General features: G+C 34.8%; 1 protein-coding gene and 1 long non-coding RNA gene across 8 annotated transcripts in view; one reads left to right on the forward strand and one right to left on the reverse strand.

The window, feature by feature from the left end:
• KCNH7 (potassium voltage-gated channel subfamily H member 7) overlaps nt 1–22,715 on the reverse strand; it is a 213,303-nt gene that overhangs the window by 68,454 nt on the left and 122,134 nt on the right. For 4 of the 5 annotated variants that reach the window (XM_090143856.1, XM_090143857.1, XM_090143855.1 and 1 more), the window contains exons 3-5: nt 18,409–18,564; nt 10,463–10,495; nt 3,251–3,679 (exon numbers count right to left, since the gene is read on the reverse strand). In XM_090143856.1, coding sequence (XP_089999982.1) covers nt 3,251–3,679; nt 10,463–10,495; nt 18,409–18,564 — 618 coding nt within the window. The remainder of the gene's footprint in view (nt 1–3,250; nt 3,680–10,462; nt 10,496–18,408; nt 18,565–22,715) is intronic. The other variant, XM_031599550.2, reaches the window with a different exon arrangement.
• Nucleotides 487–21,465, forward strand: LOC116232918 (uncharacterized). Of its 3 annotated transcripts, none has more exons than XR_004167829.2 (3): nt 487–718; nt 3,536–3,616; nt 20,150–21,465. It is a non-coding gene; the product is annotated as an uncharacterized LOC116232918 (long non-coding RNA). The 3 variants fall into 3 exon arrangements; XR_004167830.2 differs by lacking the exon at nt 20,150–21,465 and adding an exon at nt 11,025–15,876; XR_016468221.1 differs by lacking the exon at nt 487–718 and adding an exon at nt 1,077–1,163.

Genomic DNA, 22,715 nt, shown 5'->3' on the forward strand with positions numbered 1-22,715 from the left:
TTAAGCCGGACTGAGGCACCCACAGCTGTGGGCAGCCCAGGCCAGCTGCAGGGGCTGTGTGGGTGGTCTCACACGCGCCCCGCACCTTCCCAGTCTTTACAGGAGGAGTTATGTCTCCCAGAGCTGCTTGTAAGGTAGCAGCAAGTCGAGCAGTGCCCTTTCTCACTAAATACTGAGGAACCACTGAGGCGAAAGATGAGCCTTAAACCTTTTTGCAGCACACTGGATGGTACCTTTGTGGGAAATAACATCGGAAAAGCTATCTTAGTGAGGTATACCTGCTCCTCACAGGCACCTGCATCCCTGAACCTTCACCTGAGATCAATCTGTTTAATTATCATTTAAAGAAGTCACACATGTGGACAGTTACCACCCTACGTTCTCAGGGATGTGCGTGACCCCTAAGCTGCCCTCCCTTTGTGCAGCCCACCCTGTCTGGCTGCAGGAGCTCGGTGAGCGTGTGAGGGCCCTGAGGTTGGTGGAAACAGCTGTGATCCTGTGTACCACCAGCTGCTGTCACCTGCTTTGGAGATCAAACTCTCAAAGAAGTTTGAAGACTGCCAGAATGGCTGAGGGTCCTTTCTGAAAACAATAAAATTCCTAATATGTACTGGTGTACCTGCCTGCAAAATCTGGTTTGCTGGTGCTTCAGATGAGAAGAGTTTGGCTGCAGTTTCGTGGAATGCAGTTCCTGCCCAGCTGTTTTGCTGTCAAACAGGTAACTATAGGATAGAATTCAACTGAGTATGCCCAAATGAACTTACAATCTTTAAATTGTCATTTTTAATGTAATACCTTTTAGTATGTGATTGTTGCTATACCACATTAGGACTGGAGTTTACTTTTATGTACTTAAGTAATTAGGGTTTTACATTCTTCAGTAGCATCTACAGCTTCTGCTCAGAATCTGTAGTCCAAAGAAGAGGACTTAGGCTGAATCTTGGTTGCCTGATGTAGCAGAAATGCAAAGTCAGGGTTTGAAACAGTGGTGTAGCACCTGGTGGGGAGGCAGGGCCAATCCAAGGGAGTTCAGGCACGTGCAATGCACTGAGTGACCAGAAGGAGCGGAGCCAGGATCTAATACTTCCCAGACCTCATTTAAAGGTTGGCAGTGGAGGTAAGGACATCTCTTGAGGTCCCTGTACACCTGAGGATTTCTGAAGGTAAGTAGCTTCTTCCCTTTATGTCTGTGCCCAAGGCTGTTGTATTTGAGCAAGTCCTCGCTTGCTGTAACCTAAGACCTTGCTGCTCTGTTGTTGTTGTTGTTGTGCTTTCCATTGCATTACACCTGATGTAGATCATTTTAAAACATTGGTGGGGATTTGCAGCTTGCTATTGGTTAAGTCGTGTGGGACTTTCTAGTAAAACTTAAATATCTTTTCAGCATAAGGTGCCAAATTCAAACACAACTGAGAGAAAATGGCATCAAGTATGGTTGATAATTCTAATGGAACACTGATAACTATCCTCTCTTCTACTGTACTTTTTTTAGAATGTCTATATATGACCTAAATAGAGGGACAGATTCTCTACTGTTTTGTATGCAAAGTAGAATTGGATGACGTTGTTTTATCTGTTTACACTGTAAGGATGTAAGATATGAGAGGAATTTGAATGTGTTATCTGCTTCTCATAGTAAAATCACTTGTTTTTAGTATCTGAAACTTGAAAAATGGTACTCAGTGAAATGGAGCTTGAAATCTTTTGCTCTTCCATGCAGCCAGTATTAAATTGTATGGCTATTTCTGCATGAACTTTATACCATTATAACCAATAAAACTTAGTAATAAAACTTAATTTTTACACATTTCAAGAACCATCTGTGAAGTACTTTAATCAGAATAAGTTCTGAAAATAGGAACTGACAAAATATATATTTAAATGTGTTTTATTTGAAATGCTGGTTTAGATTTGGGGAAGTTAAAACCAAAATGAAGCATCTTTAGCATTCCAAAAGACATGCATAAACATTGGTGTCTTTGGCTCCAGATCCTGATCTTGAATTCTTGGCTTGAATGTGAAAATGAAATACAAAGTAGCACGGTTTGGAATAGACTTAATTGAATTTTCAGGTTCTCTTGTGCTGAAAAAACTGGAGTATAAAAGAAGCAAAAAATGATTAAAAGAAAAAACATTTCTCCATTATATTTAATACAGGTGTATTATAAGGAATCATCACTTCTGCTATTGTAGGAATTAATCTGACTGGGGGCGGAGCACTCAGACTTACACTGTAGGAGGTGTATGAAAGCTTTGCTGCATACTTTCCAAAAGGCAGGAGAACTTAAGTGAATTTTACACTTGGAGTCAATGAATGAGAGGAGAAAAATGAGCAATCATGGAAAACGAGAACTCATTTTCTTATGTCATAAAAGACTGAGAATAGGTTCACATGTTTCTGAATTCTTAAAATATTCCACATACATTACTTGCCACCGAGCTTTAATAAAAATTACACAAGTCATTAGTATCTACAAAAGCATTGTATATTTGGTAGTTTTCTTGTGGAAGTCAGTTACAAAGTACTTTTTCGTTCACAGAGTTTTGAAACATCTGTTTCTTAAATTCCTCATCATTTCAACATGAAGAAACCATGGGTTGTACTCCATGTTTCACGGGATACTTTGTGCTTAGTTGAGCTGCTTAATATAAATTTCATGTATTTCACTAGACATTCCATCAAGCTTTTCACTGGAATTACTGAGATTATTCTCCAATATGTAAGAAAAAGCATTAGTTTTGGGTTAGTGAGTATACAATATGCATAAGAGATTTAAAAAAAGAATAAACAGTTCCATCTCTGAAGTAGGATTCCATACAATTAGAGATAATATGTGTGAGTATGGGGACAGAACTGTGTATGCAGTTCTGGATTAATTGTCTGAATCTTTTTTTTCTCCCCTACTACGAATATTAGTTTTACAGATGCTAGAACTAATTTTGCTGTTTTCCTGTATAGAAGACAGATGGTGGTCTAAGAGCAACTCCATGATTTCATTGGTCTGCTTAGACGTGAAAAGCAGTATTTAGAGTAATATACAAAACAACGAATAACACGAATAACACCCCCCCCCCCCCCCCCCCCAACTGGCTTATTTTCTCCCTTAATATTTTTATTGTTATTTTGAATGTCTATAGATGAATATATGTAGTTTTACTTACAAACTGATAATTAGTGTGAAAATCGTGAAAATCTCTCTTAATGAAAAACAAAATACTGACTGCTTTTTTTTTTTTTTTTCTACCATACCTTCACTTGCATGACGGTCCCTAAAAATGTTCTTCGCATGGATGTTAAATCCTTCTATGTCATGTACTGAAGACGCTCTCCGTATGCTACAAATGCTTTCCTTTGATCTGGAATGGGTTAGTGGATTGCTTGTCTGTATCGTGTCTGGGTAAAGTCTGTCCCATTGCTGTTTAGGTGATGAATGGTCGAGAGGTCCTGATATATTAACCAAAGGCGAACATTTACTTGGTTGAATCAGTGCTTTTGTGTCATCTACTTCTGAAGGACTACAACTTTCTTTTGTAGGTGATTTAAAGTGCTTCAGAGCCACTGAGTCATCGCTGTGCTTAGATGAGTCGATTATCACTGCATCGGGATCCTCTTGCGGTAAGGACTGCTTTCTATATGTTAAAAGTCTCAATCCAGGTAACCGGAACCCAAAAAGTTTGCCTACATGTAAATATATATTAAAAAAAAAAAAAAGATTGTGTTAGGTTCTTGTCATGAAAATATGCTTATTTTTTTCTACACAAATTGGGATTGCATAATAACAGCTATAAATAATTAACCTATTCTTAATAGTGTTTTGCATTGGGATGTGTAATTAATATGGAGGTTGGTTAAATTCCAGAGGACTTCATGTTTCAGTCAAATCTAAGCTAATGAGCTCAGAAAAAGAATAAGTATTGATTCTATGTTCTGCTTTATAAAAAATAAGATTATCTATTCTGATAGTTCTTTCTGGCTTAAATCTATGTATTTGCATAAGGCTGTATATGCACTGGATTACTTTTGCTTTGTAGATGTATCCTGAAACAGGTAATTGTGGATCTTGTTACTAGTGGTATTCCTTGTACTTAAAACTGTGATACTGATTTATTATTCATTGGCTACAAACTTAACAGAGCTAATCCTTCTGAAAAATAAGTTGAGCATTAGTTTTGCTATTATTGTTTTCAAAACTTATATTTAAATGAAGCACTTATTTTGAATGATGCAGCTTCCAACCCTCTGTTGCACCATACACTACATGCATCTTTTATGTGTTCTTGTGGATGTAGGCTTAGTTGGGCTTGGTACATTAAATGATGTGGTAGGTGTATAGGAACTGCTGAATCATGGCCTAAACCTCTGATTGACCAGCTGAAGCAAGCAATGAGTCAGCCATGGGAGCACAGGTGAAGGTAATTCACCTGCCCTACTGGAAGGGGTGGAGCCTGGCTCCACCTCTCCTAGATCCCATTTAAGTGCTGACTGCCACTTCCTAGAGATCGCTAATTGTGGAGAATATTGCAAGCCTACAACATTGGAAAGCATTTTCCATTTATTATCTTCCTCTTGTGATAATCTTACTTAGCCTAAAACTCTGTACGCCAATTGATTTTACATGTCTGTACACTAATTGTACAGTAGGCTATGCTGAATGCATGTAAAGTAAACATTTTGAGGCAGTTAGAAATAGCAGTAGCTGAGAGTAATTGTAAAATTGAGATAAAATGCTATAAATTGAGGAAACAGAGTAAGAAATGTAAAGTTTTCTCAGATTTTTCCCATAAATCAAGCAAAAAAAACCCAAAAAACCAAGAAATCCAGGCAGTGAATACTTGAAAACTGCATAATATAACTCATATGGTGTTAGGACTTTTAATGCACGAAAGACACAGCAAAATATGGAAGAAATTATAAAGAAACAGTAGCAAAACAAAATAACTGAATGGATCAGATGTCATTTCATAAACATGAACTTAACTAATTGCTTATCATTCTGCAATGTGAGTGTTTTCCACTGCGAGTATGCCTTTTGAGGACATCACAAAATGTCTTGCTGTTCCTACTTATTAGGATAAGAAATTCTGTTGGGATAAGATCTCATTCTATTCATTCTTTGAAACTAGCTAATATTCATTAATATTTAGCACTGAGATTTTTCACTTCTTACTAAAATGTTTTGAGATGATGATAATTCACTAATGCTTGTACATAAGTTAATATAACACAGTTGATCACAACTCAGTCATTTAACACTTTAGAGTGTGCTATATATATATATATTATTAAATTTAACTAGAATTTTGAATGAATTAAAGTGAGAGTGCCTGGCTCTTAAAGGAAAAGCTGTATAAAGCCTAAAGTTGCTATACTGAAGGCCACTGAGGAGATAGAGTTTGTAGTGTAGGACTTCTGAAAATGGATGAAGCAGAGAAGGAATTTGAGAACAACTCAGTTGTTATGTTTCTTCTAGTTTATTTATTCAATTTCTGGATGTTGGCAGTTCAGAAATTTCTTTTGATCCACAGACTGTTTTGAGCCCAGATCATTGATGTTTGATGCAACTTTCTTCCATAATTTGTCTCAGTGCTTTTGATACAGAATTGTACTTTGCTCTGGAAAGTATGCTATGTCAAACATTCTCATAATTTATGTATAAATTATGTATAGAACCACTTCTTGCAATAGGTTTACAGCAAGCAAGTTGTCAAAGGTACTAGTTTCTCTATGTATCTCTTTTGATCTCTTTAAGGAATGCAAGTATAACTAAGCTATATTAAAATTTTTGTGTATTTCTGATCACCCCTACTCTTAGCTCCTTTTCATTTCTAATATAGTAACTTTTGGCAGTGGTATGAGCTACTCCCATTCTTAGAGATTAGCAGAGTGACTTACTTTTCTTACAGACGTAAAAATAGTCTGTAATTCACTGTTTTATCACTTGGCCTTTCAGTACTTCAGTGTGGGATGTCTGCAAATCTCACATCATATTCTGATTAATTTTATGACATCAGCAAACTCTCACCTTCATTCTCCAAAGAATTGAAAATGTATTTAACAGGACTCTGTGCGACTCTACTGTTACATCTTAAGAAATCTGGTCATTCATTTTGACCTTTCTTTCCCTATGTTAAAATGTGATTCCATGTAACAATTTCCCTTTTATTTACTTCATGACTTCAGTGAGGGATCTACTGGGAAAAAAAAACCCACTTTATTCCAAATGTGTAGTATTGAATCTATTACTCTAATGAATATACTAACACAACACTGCAGTAGATAGCGAGTTCATAGACAGCATGTAGAGGTGCCAGTTTTCAATCTACACATTGATATTTGGTGGTGTGGACCTCAGAAGCATGCATATTTCTTATTTACTAAATACACTTAAATTTTTAACAGTTGAAATCATTGAAGTATATTTAAAAATATTTTGCTATTTTGAATGTGCATATAAATGAGTTGGAAAGTATATTAAAAATCAATTTTGGAAGCTTATTGCATAAAAGGTAAAACAAATACTGTAACTTCTTTAATCAATTACATTAATCTTAAAAGTACCATTCATAAGATTTTATGGCTTTAGCTGCTGCTAAAAGGTGTGTGTTTTTTTTTTTTTGTTTTGCTGGCACTGATCTAGTTACATTCATGGTGGTGCAGATGGTCTTTTCTGCTTCACCAAGTTAATATGACCATGTTATACTGCATTACTGATTCAGCTGTCTAACTGCAGTTGAGCTGGAAAGATTCTGCTGTGAGTATGCTGCTTCTTGCTGAGATTCTTGGGCATGAAATTAAAAACTTAAATGAGTAACTTTTTCCTATTCTTCTATAAACTGTAATAGATGATCTCAAAATTAAAATCCCTCTCCTTTTTAACTTGAATATCCTTTGGGGAATACTATTCAGGTTAGAGATAATGAGCTATATGTGTTGAACATTCAGTGCTCTCCTGCAGTACTGTGGCTAAAACTATCAGAGAGCCCCCTTCAGAATTTATCTAATTTACATCACACTTCATTGCTTAGCTCAGTAGTAATACAAGTTGGCATGAAACAAAATTCATGGCCCCAGGCCTAATGTCCCAGTACTGACCAGCAGTCTCAATGGAGGCTTCCTGGCATAGTGTATATGGGATGAAATCTTTTGTTCAGAAGTGGACAACACCAGCACTGTAGATATGTCTGAGTAGATTTATCTTGGTTTGTAATACTGAAAGTTTTCTGAGATACAATGAGATGTCTGTTATGAATATACAGATGATGTTACATGAAAATCTTATGTTTTATTGAAGGTGAAAACTAGATTGCCAAATTCTTTTTAATGCTGAGTCAGATTTGCATAACTGTGGCTTGTTAAAAGCAGTTGAAAAAAGCACTTAAGTCTGGGCCACAGTTCCAGACTTAGATTCCACCTTCTCCTTTTAAATCTTGCTTTACTAAATAACTAACTTAAAACTGATGTAATAAGTTAGTTGTATTTATTCTCCATGCTAGCTCAGCTGACCTTTTCTAAAGTTTCTAAACAATAGAACCCAGTTCACACTTCCAGTAAGAGAGGACAATTCTAAACTGTAGGCTGTTATCTTCAAAGTCCCAAATAAACTTTTTTTGTCTTCTGAAAGACTCTTTTGTTCTGTCTCATATTTTGGGAGACCAAAGGACAGAAGATGTTTACAATTCATGGAACCTAAAATGTAATTGTCATCAATATTTTTAAGGTAAAATTTCTTATAGCTATGTCTGTCATAGCTTGATTTCTCTGTGTGGAATTTGAAGTCCTTAGAGAAACAGGGAACTTCATTGCCCTAGGTAGAACATACAAAAAATCTATTGCCTCAATCCTTAAGAATGGCACTGAATGAAAGTATATACGAAATATCCTGAAATATCTGATTCCATGTCAGAAAAATAAGGTGAGCTTAATATATTAAACCAATGCTTATGTGTTTTATTAAAACCTATCTGGCTTTCTACCTCCAATGTATTTTTGGAAAGGTGTTTCTGTTTTCAAGATATAAAGAATAAAGCTTAAGTTTTCAAAATTACTTCCCTTTTAAAATTTTCATTATTTTGCATTGAAGAATTAAAGAGAAATGAAGGTTTCAAGTTGATGAAAGATAACGTGTTTTGATTAATTATAGTTCTGTGGAAAAAACTAGGAAAACAAGAAAAATTGATAACCTTGCTTTACCACAAGAGTTGAAATTGGAAATGTTAGTATTGAAGATGTGCTACTTTTAAAGACTAAGTAATGTCTTGGAGAACTTCATGGAACAAAAAAAGAAAAGACAAGGAAACTTGGTCTAAAAACTTTTACAAACTTCAGTCATGAATTGCAAATTCCTTGCCCCATGAACAAAGATTTAGACTTTCCCAAAACAAAGCAAAGGAGCTCAATGCACAAAAAGTTCGCACGAGATAAACTAAGTGAGGTGTGGAAGCTCTTAGAACTGTTTCCTGGTATGATGTTGTTTGTTCTAGGCTAAAGGTCCAAACTAAAATGAGCAGCCTGTGTTCAGGAACAAAATGTAACTATGGTACAGTGTTGACAATCAGGTCTGGGATGGATTTATCACATTATATGACTGCTCTGGCTATAGTGTAGACCTAATTACATGTCCAGTACATAAGACTAAGGAATACAATGTACGTATTTGCAAAGATCAGCCTGTTCTTAATACAGGGAGATTTCCTTGACAAGAGTGGTAAGTTGGCTATGACAGACTGTCCTCCAGAGTAGGAGTTAATTCTACTATACTTTTGTTCAGAATCTATCCAAACAGTGAACAAAATTACTTTCACAGCAGTCAACTCCATCTTGAAATATTTTTTGATAGCTGAGTGACTAGTATGAAGGAATTTTCAGGATACAGGTTGTCAGCCATATGTACGTGGACATGTACTGAATTTCAGCTCAAAGGTTTGGAAATGTAATCAAATAACTAATGCAAGAGGCTGAAGGAATCAACTGCTCTTGAGAAGTGGAGTTCCTAACCATTGGCAGTCTAAAATAGCAGCACATGAATATACTCTGTGGAAATGCTGAGGCATGTGATGCTGCCTTCAGTCTGGGCTCAGCAAGCCTAAGGACAGAGAATTACAGCAAAAGCCAATTATAGTGTGTTTTTTTTTTTCCCCAGATATAGAGGAGCATACATAAGTGGATCATTTTTTATTCAGCTCATTAAATAATCTTCATGGTCTGGGTCTCTTTTTTCTTAGTCAGGAAAAGGAAAGCATATCCAATTATTAACTTTAGAAGCTTAAATTTATAATTCTCAGCTACTGCAGACACTCTTAATCCTCTGGTGTGGTCTACTTTAATTTTAGCATTTTATTTTTTTTGTTTTTTTAGTTTTCTCTAAAATTTAAGCTTGCATTTGAACTCTCAGTATCAGCAGTCATTTGTATGTTCCTTTGTGAGTGGAAATTATTTTATCTTTTGATGGTGATAGCACACTTGCTTGCTTCAGGCTGTATGTCTCCTAAAAAGTAGTGTTGAGATTAATATGATACAAGATCTTCCTGTTTACAAATACATCTATGAGGTGTTCTAACAAAACATAGCTTTTCAAGCTGTAAGATGTGCAGGGAATAAAATTTCTGGCTACACATAGAGCTATGCTGTGTCTGGCTGACTAGGGAATGTGGGTGTACTCGAGGTCTCTCTGAAAAGAAAGAATGGCTATATACTATGAAGTTATGTCCAAAGATCTTAACTGTTTGTCTGTCTTCTCTTTGTTGATAGAGATATAATTACGTTATCTTTATTCATTATGGTGTACTTATAATTGCTTGATTTTTATGAAGACAAATGTGATCCTCTCATTTTATTTTTTGTTGCTTTATTTATTGGATAAAAGTGAAAAAGAAGAAAAAATGTAAATAATTGTGATAAAATAAAAAGCAACTATCAATAAATATTATATGCATTTATTATTCAACTAGCATAGTATTACACTGTCTTGCTAAGACAATGGTGGTTCTGATAGATAGAGAAATAATTCATTTCGTGCATTAAATCAAGTTCTTGAGAAACTCAACTCTTCATCTCAGTTACCAGACTTCATAGAGTACTTAATGTTGTTTTTGTCTGAGACAGGAAGCCTGAAGTACTCTTTATGTTTTAATAGCAAATTTATATATCACTGCTAAATACCACAATGTGTTTCCTTTCATGCATTAAACTTTATGTTCTTCATGTAAGAACTTCTAGCAGTAATAATCAGAGGAGTATTGCTACATTTGAATTTTATATCTCATATAATTATCTAAACTTAATAGTTTAGTTGTTATATCTATAGTTTTGCAGAAATAAGTATTCAGAAAGTGGAGGCAAAAGCCATATTTTGACTTATGCTCTTGTAGAGTTATGTAAAATGTAATGAGATACTGAAATAGTAGAAACAGAACAAAGCAATAACAGGGCATTAGTAGATAGAATTTTAGAAGATAGATTTACCTGAAGAAGAACCACTCGAAAGGTTGTTACCATCTGAAATACAATTAAACTAGATTTACAAAAAGCTTTAGCTTAAAAAGAAAAGTTTTCAGAATATAAACAGACTATTAAGAAAAGAGGGTTGAATATCAAATTTCACACATTTTTACAAGCTCAGTAGACTAAATTAACATTCAATATAGATAATCTGCAGAAGAATTGATCTAAAAGTGCATTGTCTTTTTAATTTGGAAAATTTAAGAACTGTTCCATTAAGAAGTACTTGGGTAATTACTCAGTTTTGTAACATAGATCAGTATATTTCCAATTACTAAGCTTTATGGTTTGCTAATACAGACAGGGAACTGAAGTGGCTGTATCCAGGCTAACATGCTACTTATAGTGAAACAGAACATCTAATTTCTTAGTGAGCATTGCTTTGCTAGGAAGTGCCAATTTTTGTTTGGAAGAAAGTTGCTGAAAAGTTGAATAATTCACACTCTCTTCAGGGAGAATAGTGTTTTTTTTTTTTTTTCCAACTCTTGTTCAGGATGTGACCTCAGAAGTTTCATATTCCTTGTAGGGCTCGCATACCTCACCTCTCCATAGGAAGAATTGCTCTGACTACATGTCTCATGTCTCTGCCAATTGCTTTCATGTCTTTGAAATGCCCAGCTTGCCCAAGTGCTGTGCTCCTTAAAATAGTCCAGCAACTATGACAGGACTCTACACATGAGAAATAAGGTACTATGGTGGTGAAGTTCCATGTTTTTGTTTATAGTTTGTTTGCTTGTTTACATATGACCAATGTCCATCTGAGAGCTTGTCAAATCCATTTAAATATTTTCCATCTAGTAGAGTCATCTTAAGTCTGAGATACCCTGATTTTAATTTCTTGCTCTTTGAGATTAATGTCTAATTTAATTTAACTTAGTGCACAAATGTGTTAAGTTCTCTGTGCTAATTCTTATTATGAATAATACAAAAATGTCTTAATTATTTTATTAGAGAATGATGCAAAATTGACTGCCTTTATACTTTCTTGAGGGTATGTATTATAACCTGAGATGACTTTGCAGAATCATTATTCTGGCCTTCCAGTTTCCTCATGGTATCCACCTCTTTTAAATGCCATGAAAAGAATGAATAGATAAGAGATCTGTTTGGAAAAAAAAAAAAAAAAAAAAAAAAAGAATCAAAATATATTGCTGGAGGAGACCTCCTAGGTCTACTTCAAGGATCTTGTTCATGCTCACTTCTCATACTTATTACTTATCTGTTTAAAAAGCAAAAGGAAACTTTGCAGGGGCTCCACACAGCCTGTTTATTGTCAGTTTCTGTTCCTTTTTCTATCATCCTGTCTGTACAAGTCATCTCCACTGAAAGCTACTGAAAACTGTGTCATTCCCTGTTTAGTTTGCAATCTCTTTTAAGCAGAGATTGCCTTCTATCATTGACTGTTTATATAAGATATAGCACAATAAGGCTGTGATCCTAGCTGGGGGAGGCTATAATGCAAACAGTTGACTACAGAGGCCAGAATCTAGTAAGGTTTCCTTTCTAGTCTGAGTCCTGGAAATAACCACCATTAGTAAAGGAAATTTAGCCACCACACTAGTATTTCTCTGCCTGTAAAAGAAGACTAAAATTGTTCATTTATCTTAGTGTGTTCTGTTGATCAGGTGTTTTGAAATACTCTGAAGAGAAAGTACCAAAGTCAGCTTTACTGCTGATTATTGGTCTGGCTTTATTCCTTTGCAAAGAGTTCCACACTGCCTCATTTCGCCTAATGTTCGCTGTAACTTGGAGGGAAATAATGTATGTGACATTGGATTTGCCAGAGCTATCCTACTGGTTGACTAGTTAGGAACTTTTCCAGTCACAATTTTTCTGGATTAGCTCTCACTTAGGATGAATTTGCTTTTGGTGTTGCAGCTAAAAATAAGACCCTGGACAAACTCCTCAGTTCATTTTGGGCAAGGTCAGGAGTTTAGTATTGCTATTACATGTGATGTTTGGTGTGGCTATGCATCAAAGAGCATACCATGTTTTGTGACAAATTTCTTGTCCAAAAGCATTTAGAAAAAATGTATGCTTACCTCTTACTATACTGTTATGCTTACTCATACAGCAAAGTGCTCTGCATGACAGGAAAAGAAAGTCTGTCTTTTGAGTTAATTCTTTGACTTAAGATATGATTTGAATTTCAGTTGTGCTTGCTTTATTTAACTTCAGTGAATGACATGCGTATTCTTGCTGAGTTGTAATTCCATTGTGAGAATCAGTATAGAGCCAAACTTTGTCAAGTATAAGCACCTTTAACGGTTTTCTTGTTTGGAAAGTTTTATTAATTAGGAAAAATAATGTTTTTTTGTTTCAACTTTGTACAAGAAAATATATAGCAGATCCTCTCATTTGCATAAGAGAGAAAAAAATTATTCTGGGGTGTATTTAATAGGCTTATAGATTTTTGAAGTGATAAAATAAGGCAGAAATACGGCAATCCCCAAATAACTGTCTTTGACCAAATGAGATTGTGCTTAATCAAATAACTTTGAGCTTTCTCCCATCAGATAATGAACAATGTATTGGGGAATCAATATTAATTTATAGCTTCGTTCTCCAAGCTAGTCAAAATGTTTGGAACTTAAATGAACAGAGCTTGTGATGAAGTTATCTCATCTGACTAGCTTCTTTAGTCTATGTATTACTGGGAGTTTGCTTTAGGATGGACCAGAGTAAAAATGTTAGAAAAAGCACATAGAGGTAATTAAAAAAAGCCACCAAAACAGTGTGCTGTGGGGCAGAAAATGAAAAAATTTGGAACCAGAGTCCTAAGTAGATTTTTCCATATTGTGCATATTTGTATGTTATAATCCCATAAAGAGTCTATTCTGAGTAGAAAAATTGTAACTACATTCTTCATATAGAATTCAGTCCTTAGAGCACTGAATTTCTGTGAGTGGGAAGACTTTCTGTCTAATTCATGTCATGGAAGATTTTGATCTTTTGCAATTACTAGACACATACTGCATTACAGGCACAAAATATTTCACAGCTGTGGAGAGCAGAGTCAGATGCCGGGGGTTAACTTATGCCACTGGTCCCTTAAACTTACTTGAAAATTCCTCATCCAATTCATTGAGTAGATGAATGTAAGTCTGGAATGTTTGACATGCTTGGGAATAAAATCAGACACTTACATTTGATGATTTAAAAGCAATATTTAAACTCAAAAATTATTTTAGTTTCAGTACTTAATTGAAAAATGGTTTATTGAAGTCTGTACAACGTAACTTACAGGAATTCTTATCTCATGTCAGGACTATTTCACTTAACAGCTATTACTAGTAGTCTGGCAGAATAGTTAAAAGGCTTTTCTGCTCTACTAGGATAAAAACATATTTCTTGAATTTTTCCATTGTAGAATATCTTCAGAAAGGTCTTGTTTGTTTAAACAGTGAGTCTAAAAGGAACAAGTTTCTCTTTCTAGGAATGTTTTGCTAAATATCCTACTTCATTATTTCAGCCAGAGTTGAAATTTTATGTAATTTAGGCAGATGTTTTGATTTGTGCAATCTTATGACCAATCCTTCTGGGATTCAGTTCTTATGATCACAGTGAATTTCAGGTAAATGTTAACTTACCAGTTGTGGCAGAGAATAACCCATAAAAACTAGCTGTTTTTGTACAAATAAACAAATCTATGGGGCTTATGTAGCTCAAGACTTCTGATCTTAACACTTCAAAATGCTATTTACCATATTGTTTAAAAAGTAGGCATTTATACCTTCAAACACTTCACGAATATAGTGAAGTGGGATAAAGTAAAAAAACTTAAATTTTGTTTTCAGAATTTCATTTCTGTAATTATAAAACATTTACATGACTTAAGAAAAGGCAACATAAAAAGCATACAAGGTTATTAAAAACGGTGAATAACAATGAATAGAATTCTCATATCTGTGAGACAGAACTTAGAGCCACTGGATCATGAATAGACATCTATAGCAGAAATCACTTTGTCTCACTTTAACTGCACAGTGTACAAAACATCCTTATTGGAAAGGTATGTTCCCAATTATGTCTACAGAAAAAATTTCCTCACTTCTCTGAATATACAGATTGGATAGATAAGGCATTAAATCAGGTTTTTAGAAGTTTAAAGACTGAGATCTGACTGTTTTTAATTTTTTTTCCCTAAAGGAGACTTTTTATATGTGAACAAAGTCTTTTTTCATTTACTAGTGGAATGGCTTACTTTGAAAAATAGAATTGTGGTAAAGCACAGAAACAGTGTAACAGAAGAGTTAAAATTCACTTAGCTGTGATTCACTAATTCTTTACAGGTTTGGTGCATGCTAGGATTATTCAAAATTTAGCTATTTCATTACAGGAACATTAGTCAGACTACCACAGAGAAATGATGATAAATTCTTGCGAGGAAGAATAAAGGGAACAAAAGGATCAGCTGAAAGGATTTTTTTTTTCCATGGCCTTTATGAAGCCAGTATCTTTACTTTTCACATTACTGCCTATTCAGGATTTTGCTGCATCTGAGACATGAGCTCTTGAGTACAGACTAGAAATAAAATTATTTTTACTCAGTTGCGGTCATCAGACTCCTGGAAATTTAGTGCACTTTTTCTTTAATCTGTTACTGTAATCTGCCAGGCACAATGGTGAATCAGAACATGGCTGTATAGCCATTTGTTCGCTGGACACTTAACAGGTTGCAGTCTTCTCTGTGTACAAGCCTTCAAAAACAGACTGCACTGTGTGTATGACATGAAAAGCTCTTTTTTCTTTGAACGTATTTGCCTTCAGTCTTGGGGAGCCCCGTTGTAAGTTGTCTCATTCAGAACAGCTGGATGCATCTGGCAGGATAGCTGCTTTTAGAATAAAGATAGGTTTTTGCTTACACTTGATAAACTCATAATAATAAATCAACTAGAGAAAAACTGATAGTGTGAGAGAGATCTTTCTTTCTTTTTTGATTAGGAAAATAACTGTTGTGAACAGGAAACAAAAAAACCACACTTCAGTACTTTTCTCCTGCAACCTGACTCCGACGTTTTTATTTTCTCTTATGTTGAAAAGACATTCTAATATGAGAAAACTCAGTCTAAGGAACTCTGGAAAGGAATTTTTCATGATCTGTGTCCTTCTGGGTAGTAGATGCTAATGCAGTCTGAAATCTTTAATTTAACATTAGCTGTTGCTTATCACTGTTGTTTGTTAGAGATGTGTTGCACTTGTTATGTGGCTGGTTGTTCCCTTTCTATTTTTATTTTCCAAATTGTTGCTGAATTTTAAGAACTTTGTTTGTTGTGTCTCTTTCCTCTCTGAACCGGTGCCCATTACTGTCCATTCTGTGTGTAGTCCAATGAAAACAGGTCTCCTGCTTTACTTGCCGTTTCATGTTGTAATTGGTATAAGACAAAAAATAAATTTCATCTTAGAAAATCTTTTTGCATTTTCTTTATGTTGAGAATATGACCGAATCAAAAAGAAAATCTTTCTTTTACTTTTTTTTTTTGCCTAAATGGACTCCGTCTCTTCTGAATTTCAGGGCTTTGTCTTCTTTTGTTTTTGTTTTAGTTCAAATACATTATTAGCCTATTTACATATTCAAGATTTTGTGGAAACTTTGTACAAGTTGGTTTCTTTCTTGACAATCCTATCTACAGAGAGGAATTTTTGGCTGTGCAGCATGTTGTATCACCATCCTGCCCACATAACAGTCTGCTCTGACAACACAAGTGACTGGGTGGAAGTAGGAGCAGCCACATGCCTGCTGTAGTTCATGCCAGTTTCTGACATCTGGCTGAACTCACTAGCAGAAAATGGTTTAAATCACCTTTCCTTCCCTTCATTTACACCTTGAACTTTCTGAGTTTTGAATGGGCCAAGGAGCTCCAACTATGTATTTTTAAAGCATGCTCAGCATGAAGATTCCCTGTGCATGTCAGGCATAACTACTGTAAAATAGGAAAGGGATGTTTTGACTAAGTGCTTTTTTTTTTTTATGGATGTCCTCTTTAGCGGCTTTTACTTTAGAATATGGCAAGTGACAACGCTTTAAAAGTGTATACTGATGTATCAGAAGTGACAGAGCAGCTCTTTTTCAGGACATGAAGCTTTTTTCTTTTCCAATCAGGTTTTTTACCTTCTGCTTTGTCAGCACAAACCAACTGGAGAGTTTTACTATGTTACAAAACCAGGAAGTGTTATTTTAAACCAGGAAGTAAAATATTCAAAATGCACAAAATCCTGGCATCCTGAAATAGAAACAAAATAGAAGTGGGGTTTACTTCATGTGATTTTTTTTTTTTCCTTTTCTGATGCAGATTTATTATTTTTTTTCTGATATTCTTTAACTTGCTTTTTACCATGTTAAGAGAAAACACTTTTTGTTTTCCTGAGCTATTAAGAAATGTAGCAATTTAAAAAGAACAGAATAAGGAAAGTATAAAACCCCAAGATTTTAGGTTTTTAAGTGTTTCAAATTATTATTGTAAGGAACATTAATAAAAGCATTTGATGTTTAACAATAATTATTATCAATCTGTTAGTTTCCATCAATGGTAACTTTTCATAATTTTATATCTACTGCCCTTGTAGAGTTGTACAGCTGTAGCTGGAATTACTTTTGCCCATTTAAACTGTTCAGTCAGCTCTTTTCTCAGATTTGATGAAAATACTGCTTTGTAGGCAATCCCCATTAATTATAGAGGTAAACTGCAAGCTTTTAAAAATGTGAATATTTCCACAACACTGGGGCCAATTTATGTAATTTTTGGTGTCACAGAGCTTTGAATGACACCTTTCTCATTTTGTGCAAAAGAGACAGTGCAGGATGTTTAGATTATGAAGAATGGGAAGAACCTGGTAATGCTGTTATGCAGTGCTACAAGTTTGCTTCTCACAATCTTCTCAATATAACTGAAATTATAACAACATAAAATCACTTAAGGTAGCACATAGTGCTTGCAATGGGAAAATTCTCCCCTCAGTTTTTGCAGATTGTAACTGTCTTTGCTTTCTATCTACAGAAAGCTGAAGTGTTGATTTGAAAACTTAGGTTCTGGGTCCCTTTATCATACCAACATTAAAGATTATTAGAGTGTGAAAAGGTATTTCCAGCTGTTGCTGAGCCAACCAGACTCTGGGGAGAGTGTTAACATTCACTGTTAGAGCATGCTGTGCTTTACTAAAAGCTTGTACAAATGAGGGTGTGTTTTGGGGATGTTGGAGTGATAGCAGGGTATGTGTGTGGAGATGCAAAGCAGAAGGATCATGTGCTGTCGCTGTGCATAGTGAATGAAGGTCAGCAAAAGAGCACCAGTTCTGCATATAGTGGGGCAGCAAGCTACACTGGTCACCATTTAAGAAGTGGACTTTTGTGGAGTTCTCTAGCTTTGACAATTCTTTCATTAAAGAATGAATGGAAACGAAAGCTGATCCCAGAAAACTTGCTTCTTTTAATACAAATTCTTCAGTCTGATTAAAATCAAGATGTGTAATTCTGGTGTAACTTCTGGGAATATTTGCTAATTCAAGATAATTAAATCTTCTTCTTCAAACTATTTTTTTTATTTGGGAAGGAAAATAGAAATATTCAGTTTTGAGTAGGCTAAAGTGAAATATTTTTTGTTATAATGTATTTTTGCACTTTTCAGTTCATGATCAAGTTTTGGTGAGAAACATCTCACTTCTATGAGATGTTTCCATTTTATGATTTTTTAATATCCTATTTCAGTTATGTTAGGACTACTAATGATCTGAAAGATTATCTCGCCAACTCTAGAATAGGCCTGCTGATTTTATTTCCTATTGTCTTTAATTCTATCCTAAATGAATCAGGCAGTAGAATTGCACTGTTCCTATATTATTAATATGTTCAAGTTAATTACTCTCTCAGCTAAGAGAAGAGGTAAGCAGAGAGCTTTCATTGAGTTACTTACGATTTACAAGTTTGGATGGCAATATTGGGTTGCACTTCTCAGGAGATGCAGTGTTTTCTTCATCTGTTACGTACTCAAAGTTAATAATAAACATCATTGCTACTCCCTCTTGATTTTTCACTGGAATTACGTGGGTGTTGCAGATGAAGGTAGACCCTGCATAAGGAAGGTTTAAAAAAAAAAATAAAAAAATATATATATTAATCAAAGGAAACTTATTTTTAATTCCAGTTACACAAACAGATATTGAAGGATATTTCCCTGAATTTAACAATTGAACATCAAACTCGCTATAATTTAATCAGGTGCATTCTCACAGCGGAAGATATATCTTTCAAAATGATTTATTAGATTATTACCTCTTCTGAAAGATCTCTTCTTTGAGATGTCCATTTTATTTTTTGTTTTATATTCACTGGAAGTAGCTATATAGACAGACTTGTGATGCATTTTGCACCAAAAGTAGCAATGCAAACACTATTCCAACAAGAGCACTTGAAGAAAGCAGAACCCTATTCTTCTAAATGTCAAGCATTCTTTGAGCTTTTGGTTCTATTACAACAGGATGAATCAGTCATTAAATATTTATGGATGTAAATATATCACTATTCTTATTTTAGCTCTCATTCCTTTGGGGGTTGTATAATGTTGCTTAGGTTTGTGTTAAAAATTGTATTTGTTATCAGTCTGATCTTGCAGAGTTTTGTATTCCATCACAAGAAAAACTTCTGAATGTAATAATTTTCAATAATTTTCTGGTGTATTTAGTTTAAGTATTATATGCAAGTTGAAGCACTAGGAAGAAGTACTCTCATCTGCATAAATACGAGGCATACCCTACTTACATTGAAATGAAAAGGTGTAATTTCATAACACCTCTACTTCTCAGTGTTCTTTCTCAAATGCCTAATTAAAGATGTAAAAAATGCTTTTTGTTAATTCTTGTGATGTAACTTTCTTTTAAAAGAGTATTCATTTGACAAGGTCATTAGGTTTATTTAATTCCCTTTTAAACTAATAGAATATAGCATTTCCAAAAATAATGAGATTGCTATGAGCAATACAGTGATGAGCTAAATGCTTTGTGCAAACACAACTGTGAGATAATGTCTTGTCCTGATAACTGGGGACTGGCTTAGCGTACATCATTTGCAATTTATCCATTCAAATACAATAAAAACTGAAACTTGACAGACAGTGCAGTTTGACAAAAATGGATTCTGATCTACGTTGCACTTTTTCTCTATTGAAGAGATAGATTAAAGATTAAAATCACAGCAAAGCTTAGATTCTGGTTCGTCACACTTAGTGTATGGAACGTATGGCAGTTCAAGCTATGTATAATATTGATGTTCTGGCCTTTCAAGTTTTGCAGCTGCGCCTTCAATCCATTTAATAAAACAGTTAAGCTGTGGCACTTGCCACAGTTTCCATGGTAACAAGCTCAATGACTTTAGTAAACAGAAAATAGGCAATTTAAGACTGTTCCATTAGAGCTAAAAATAGAAGTGCTTCAGGCCAAGCATTGCAACATAGACTGGTTAAACAGAGGGTCTGGAGAGAATTTAGAAGTAATCCTTGTGTTTTCAGCCAATTAATAAAAACACATATTGAGTTTAAATAGTCAAAATTGTTTTTATTAGTAACTTGGAAATATAAGCTAAATTGCATTAAAAAAAAAAATAATAATAATTCCCGGTGCAGCTTGTGTTTTGACATGCAATTTTTATAAACCGAGCAGATATCTCCCAGCCTGACACCTCTGCCTCAAACGAAGAAAGGACTGGAGCTAGTACCAGCCTGGGGAGCATTTGGATTTGAAGAGCACTGAACTCCAGTGGTTGAAATGTTGATTAGGTTTTGCAAATGAGCTACACACCTCTTTGAAAGTTTTCCTGCCTTTCAAAGACAATAATTTGAAATGCTTCCCATAGTGCTGAGTAATGACAGTATCTCTCTATTAAGTAGAAAATTCTGCTCTCAAACACTTACAAGCTGCTTTTGTACTGGACCTAGGGGTTTGCATGTCTGTGAACAGACACAGAAGCCATTTAACAGTCCACAATGTAACAACGTGCTCCAAAGATCCCAGAGTTAAAATTGAAGCTGTACATAGATACAATATTTGGAGCACATGGAATGGGAACAATCCATTCAGCACTGTTCCTTTGGAGGCCAGTTGCACCAGCAGGCTAGTGAGCCCGGTGTACCTCTTCAGGCAAAGTTTTTCAAAGGCAATTGCACTTTAAGTGGTAGAGAATATTCATGTTGTGCAAATGATTGAAATTACAATTCCACAACTTGAGCAAACCACAGTACCTCTTGTAGTGGCTGTTGGTTTTTGTCTTTAGTACAGATGTGATTATTTCCTATACTCTTACTAATGATCTCTATTGAAATTGCAAGAAGGAAATGCAAAATAAGGAAAACCTTAGTGTGACTGAAATGTAACAGTTGAGTATAGAGAAATTACTAGCAAAATCAGAAGATAGGCTTTGAGTAATTGAAGTTGATGGCAATAAATTAAATACAAAGTAGCTTGTTTATAAACAATCTTTTCATGTGTTTGCACTCCATCATTCAATTACTTTGTTGTGCTCACCATGCTTGCTTTTTTTTTTTTTTTTTTGTCTTTATACTGAAATATTTCAAGAGTAAGAAATAATTCAGATAAAGAAAATTTGTGGTGATGTTTCTAAAACTTGCATTTCTTGTACAACGGCACAGGACACATAAATGATATAATCAGAATAATAATGGAAATCATGCTATTGTAATTATTAGATTCAATATGCACCAATGTTTCTGGGTTTTCTGCAGGAATATTTCTGTTGGGCTCTTTATAGAATCATTGGAGGGGATAAAGTGAAAAGCTGGAACTGTTTGTCAGCTTGAATTCCTTGGTTATATGGTTTTGTTTTATTTTATGATACTTTAAAGTCCTCTCTTTATCTAGTTAAATTAGTGGCAAAATATCAATATCTGAAGAACAGATGTGGAAATGATTCTGTAGTTACGTATTCACAAAACAAACAAATGACTGTCAAGGCATGTGTATTGGTGACAAATATTTAAGAAATAAAAATATATTTGGTTTACATAAGGATATCTTTCATTATCAGGGCAATTCTGATGAATACCTTGTGGCTTAGCACTTAAAGCTGGTTTGCTTCACAGAAGAAATACAAAGCAGGCACATCAAATCAGTTTATCTGCTTCATAAAATGTGTTTACCTTTCCAGTGATTTTCTATAGAGGACTTTAGAAGATGCATCCTAACAAAAATCTGTCCTAGATAGAACCAGTCATTTATTTAAACTATAATAGCTCATTTTATGAGCATTTAGGAGAGTACAATACAATAATGCAAGAGTGAAGGTCCTGCATTCTCATGCACAAAACTGTCACAGACGTACTTAGAAAAATTACCCATCCCAACCAACTGTTATGATTCAACCTTCCTGGGAACAGTGTTTTCATATGCCATTACGTATGCTAAAGGATCTCTGAAAGATGAGATGCTGTGGCATTTAGATGATTATCTTCATTCTTCAGAAGCCCCATGTTTTGTATTGCCAGAACCCTAGAAAATCTGTCATGGCTCTGCTGGATGGCTCAACCATTCTGTTGCACTGAATGAGTGTGATAGCTGTTAAGTGCATTTCACTATAAAAAAACTTGGACTCCCCACTTCGGTGTGAATTTAAGGACTGACTTAATTGCGGCTGAGAGTGGTTCCAATGTATTTTGGAAGCAATCTTGGCCCTCTGTGCCAAAGTATTTATGACTTCTTTTTTTTTTTTTTGTTCCTAGAATTCCTCTGGACAACTGATTAAGTCAGGAAGTCTTTCTTTCTTAAGTAAGAAAGAAAGGTATTGAGTATGTTTTCTGTGTGCATACATATATTTCTGGATGAGCTGACCTCATGTAAGCATTTTCTGGGCTTATGATAATTTTGTGCTGCTGCAATGTACATGTAATCTAGTGTAGGTAATAGCCATACAATCCATAGTGACTTCTGTTTATTTAAAACTGAAGGTAAGAAGGAATAAATCAGACAGAAAAAAAGAGAGAGCCAACAACTTGTCTACTAGGAACAGCGAAAAAGACAGAAATTAAAGGAATAGATACTGTACATATTTTCTGAACTAGATGGTCTTGCTTTCTGCTTCAGTACATATTTGAAAGAAACACATAGGTGAATCTTCCATAAATGTTGTAGGAATTGTGCAAAGTGACAATTTGATGATAGGGACCGGTGAAGGAAGTTGGATATTCTTTAAAGTTTTATTAAATAATCACCTTGA

Source organism: Phasianus colchicus, chromosome 7, assembly GCF_987193195.1.
Source record: "Phasianus colchicus chromosome 7, bPhaCol1.hap1.1, whole genome shotgun sequence".
NCBI classification, from domain to species: Eukaryota; Metazoa; Chordata; class Aves; order Galliformes; family Phasianidae; genus Phasianus; species Phasianus colchicus.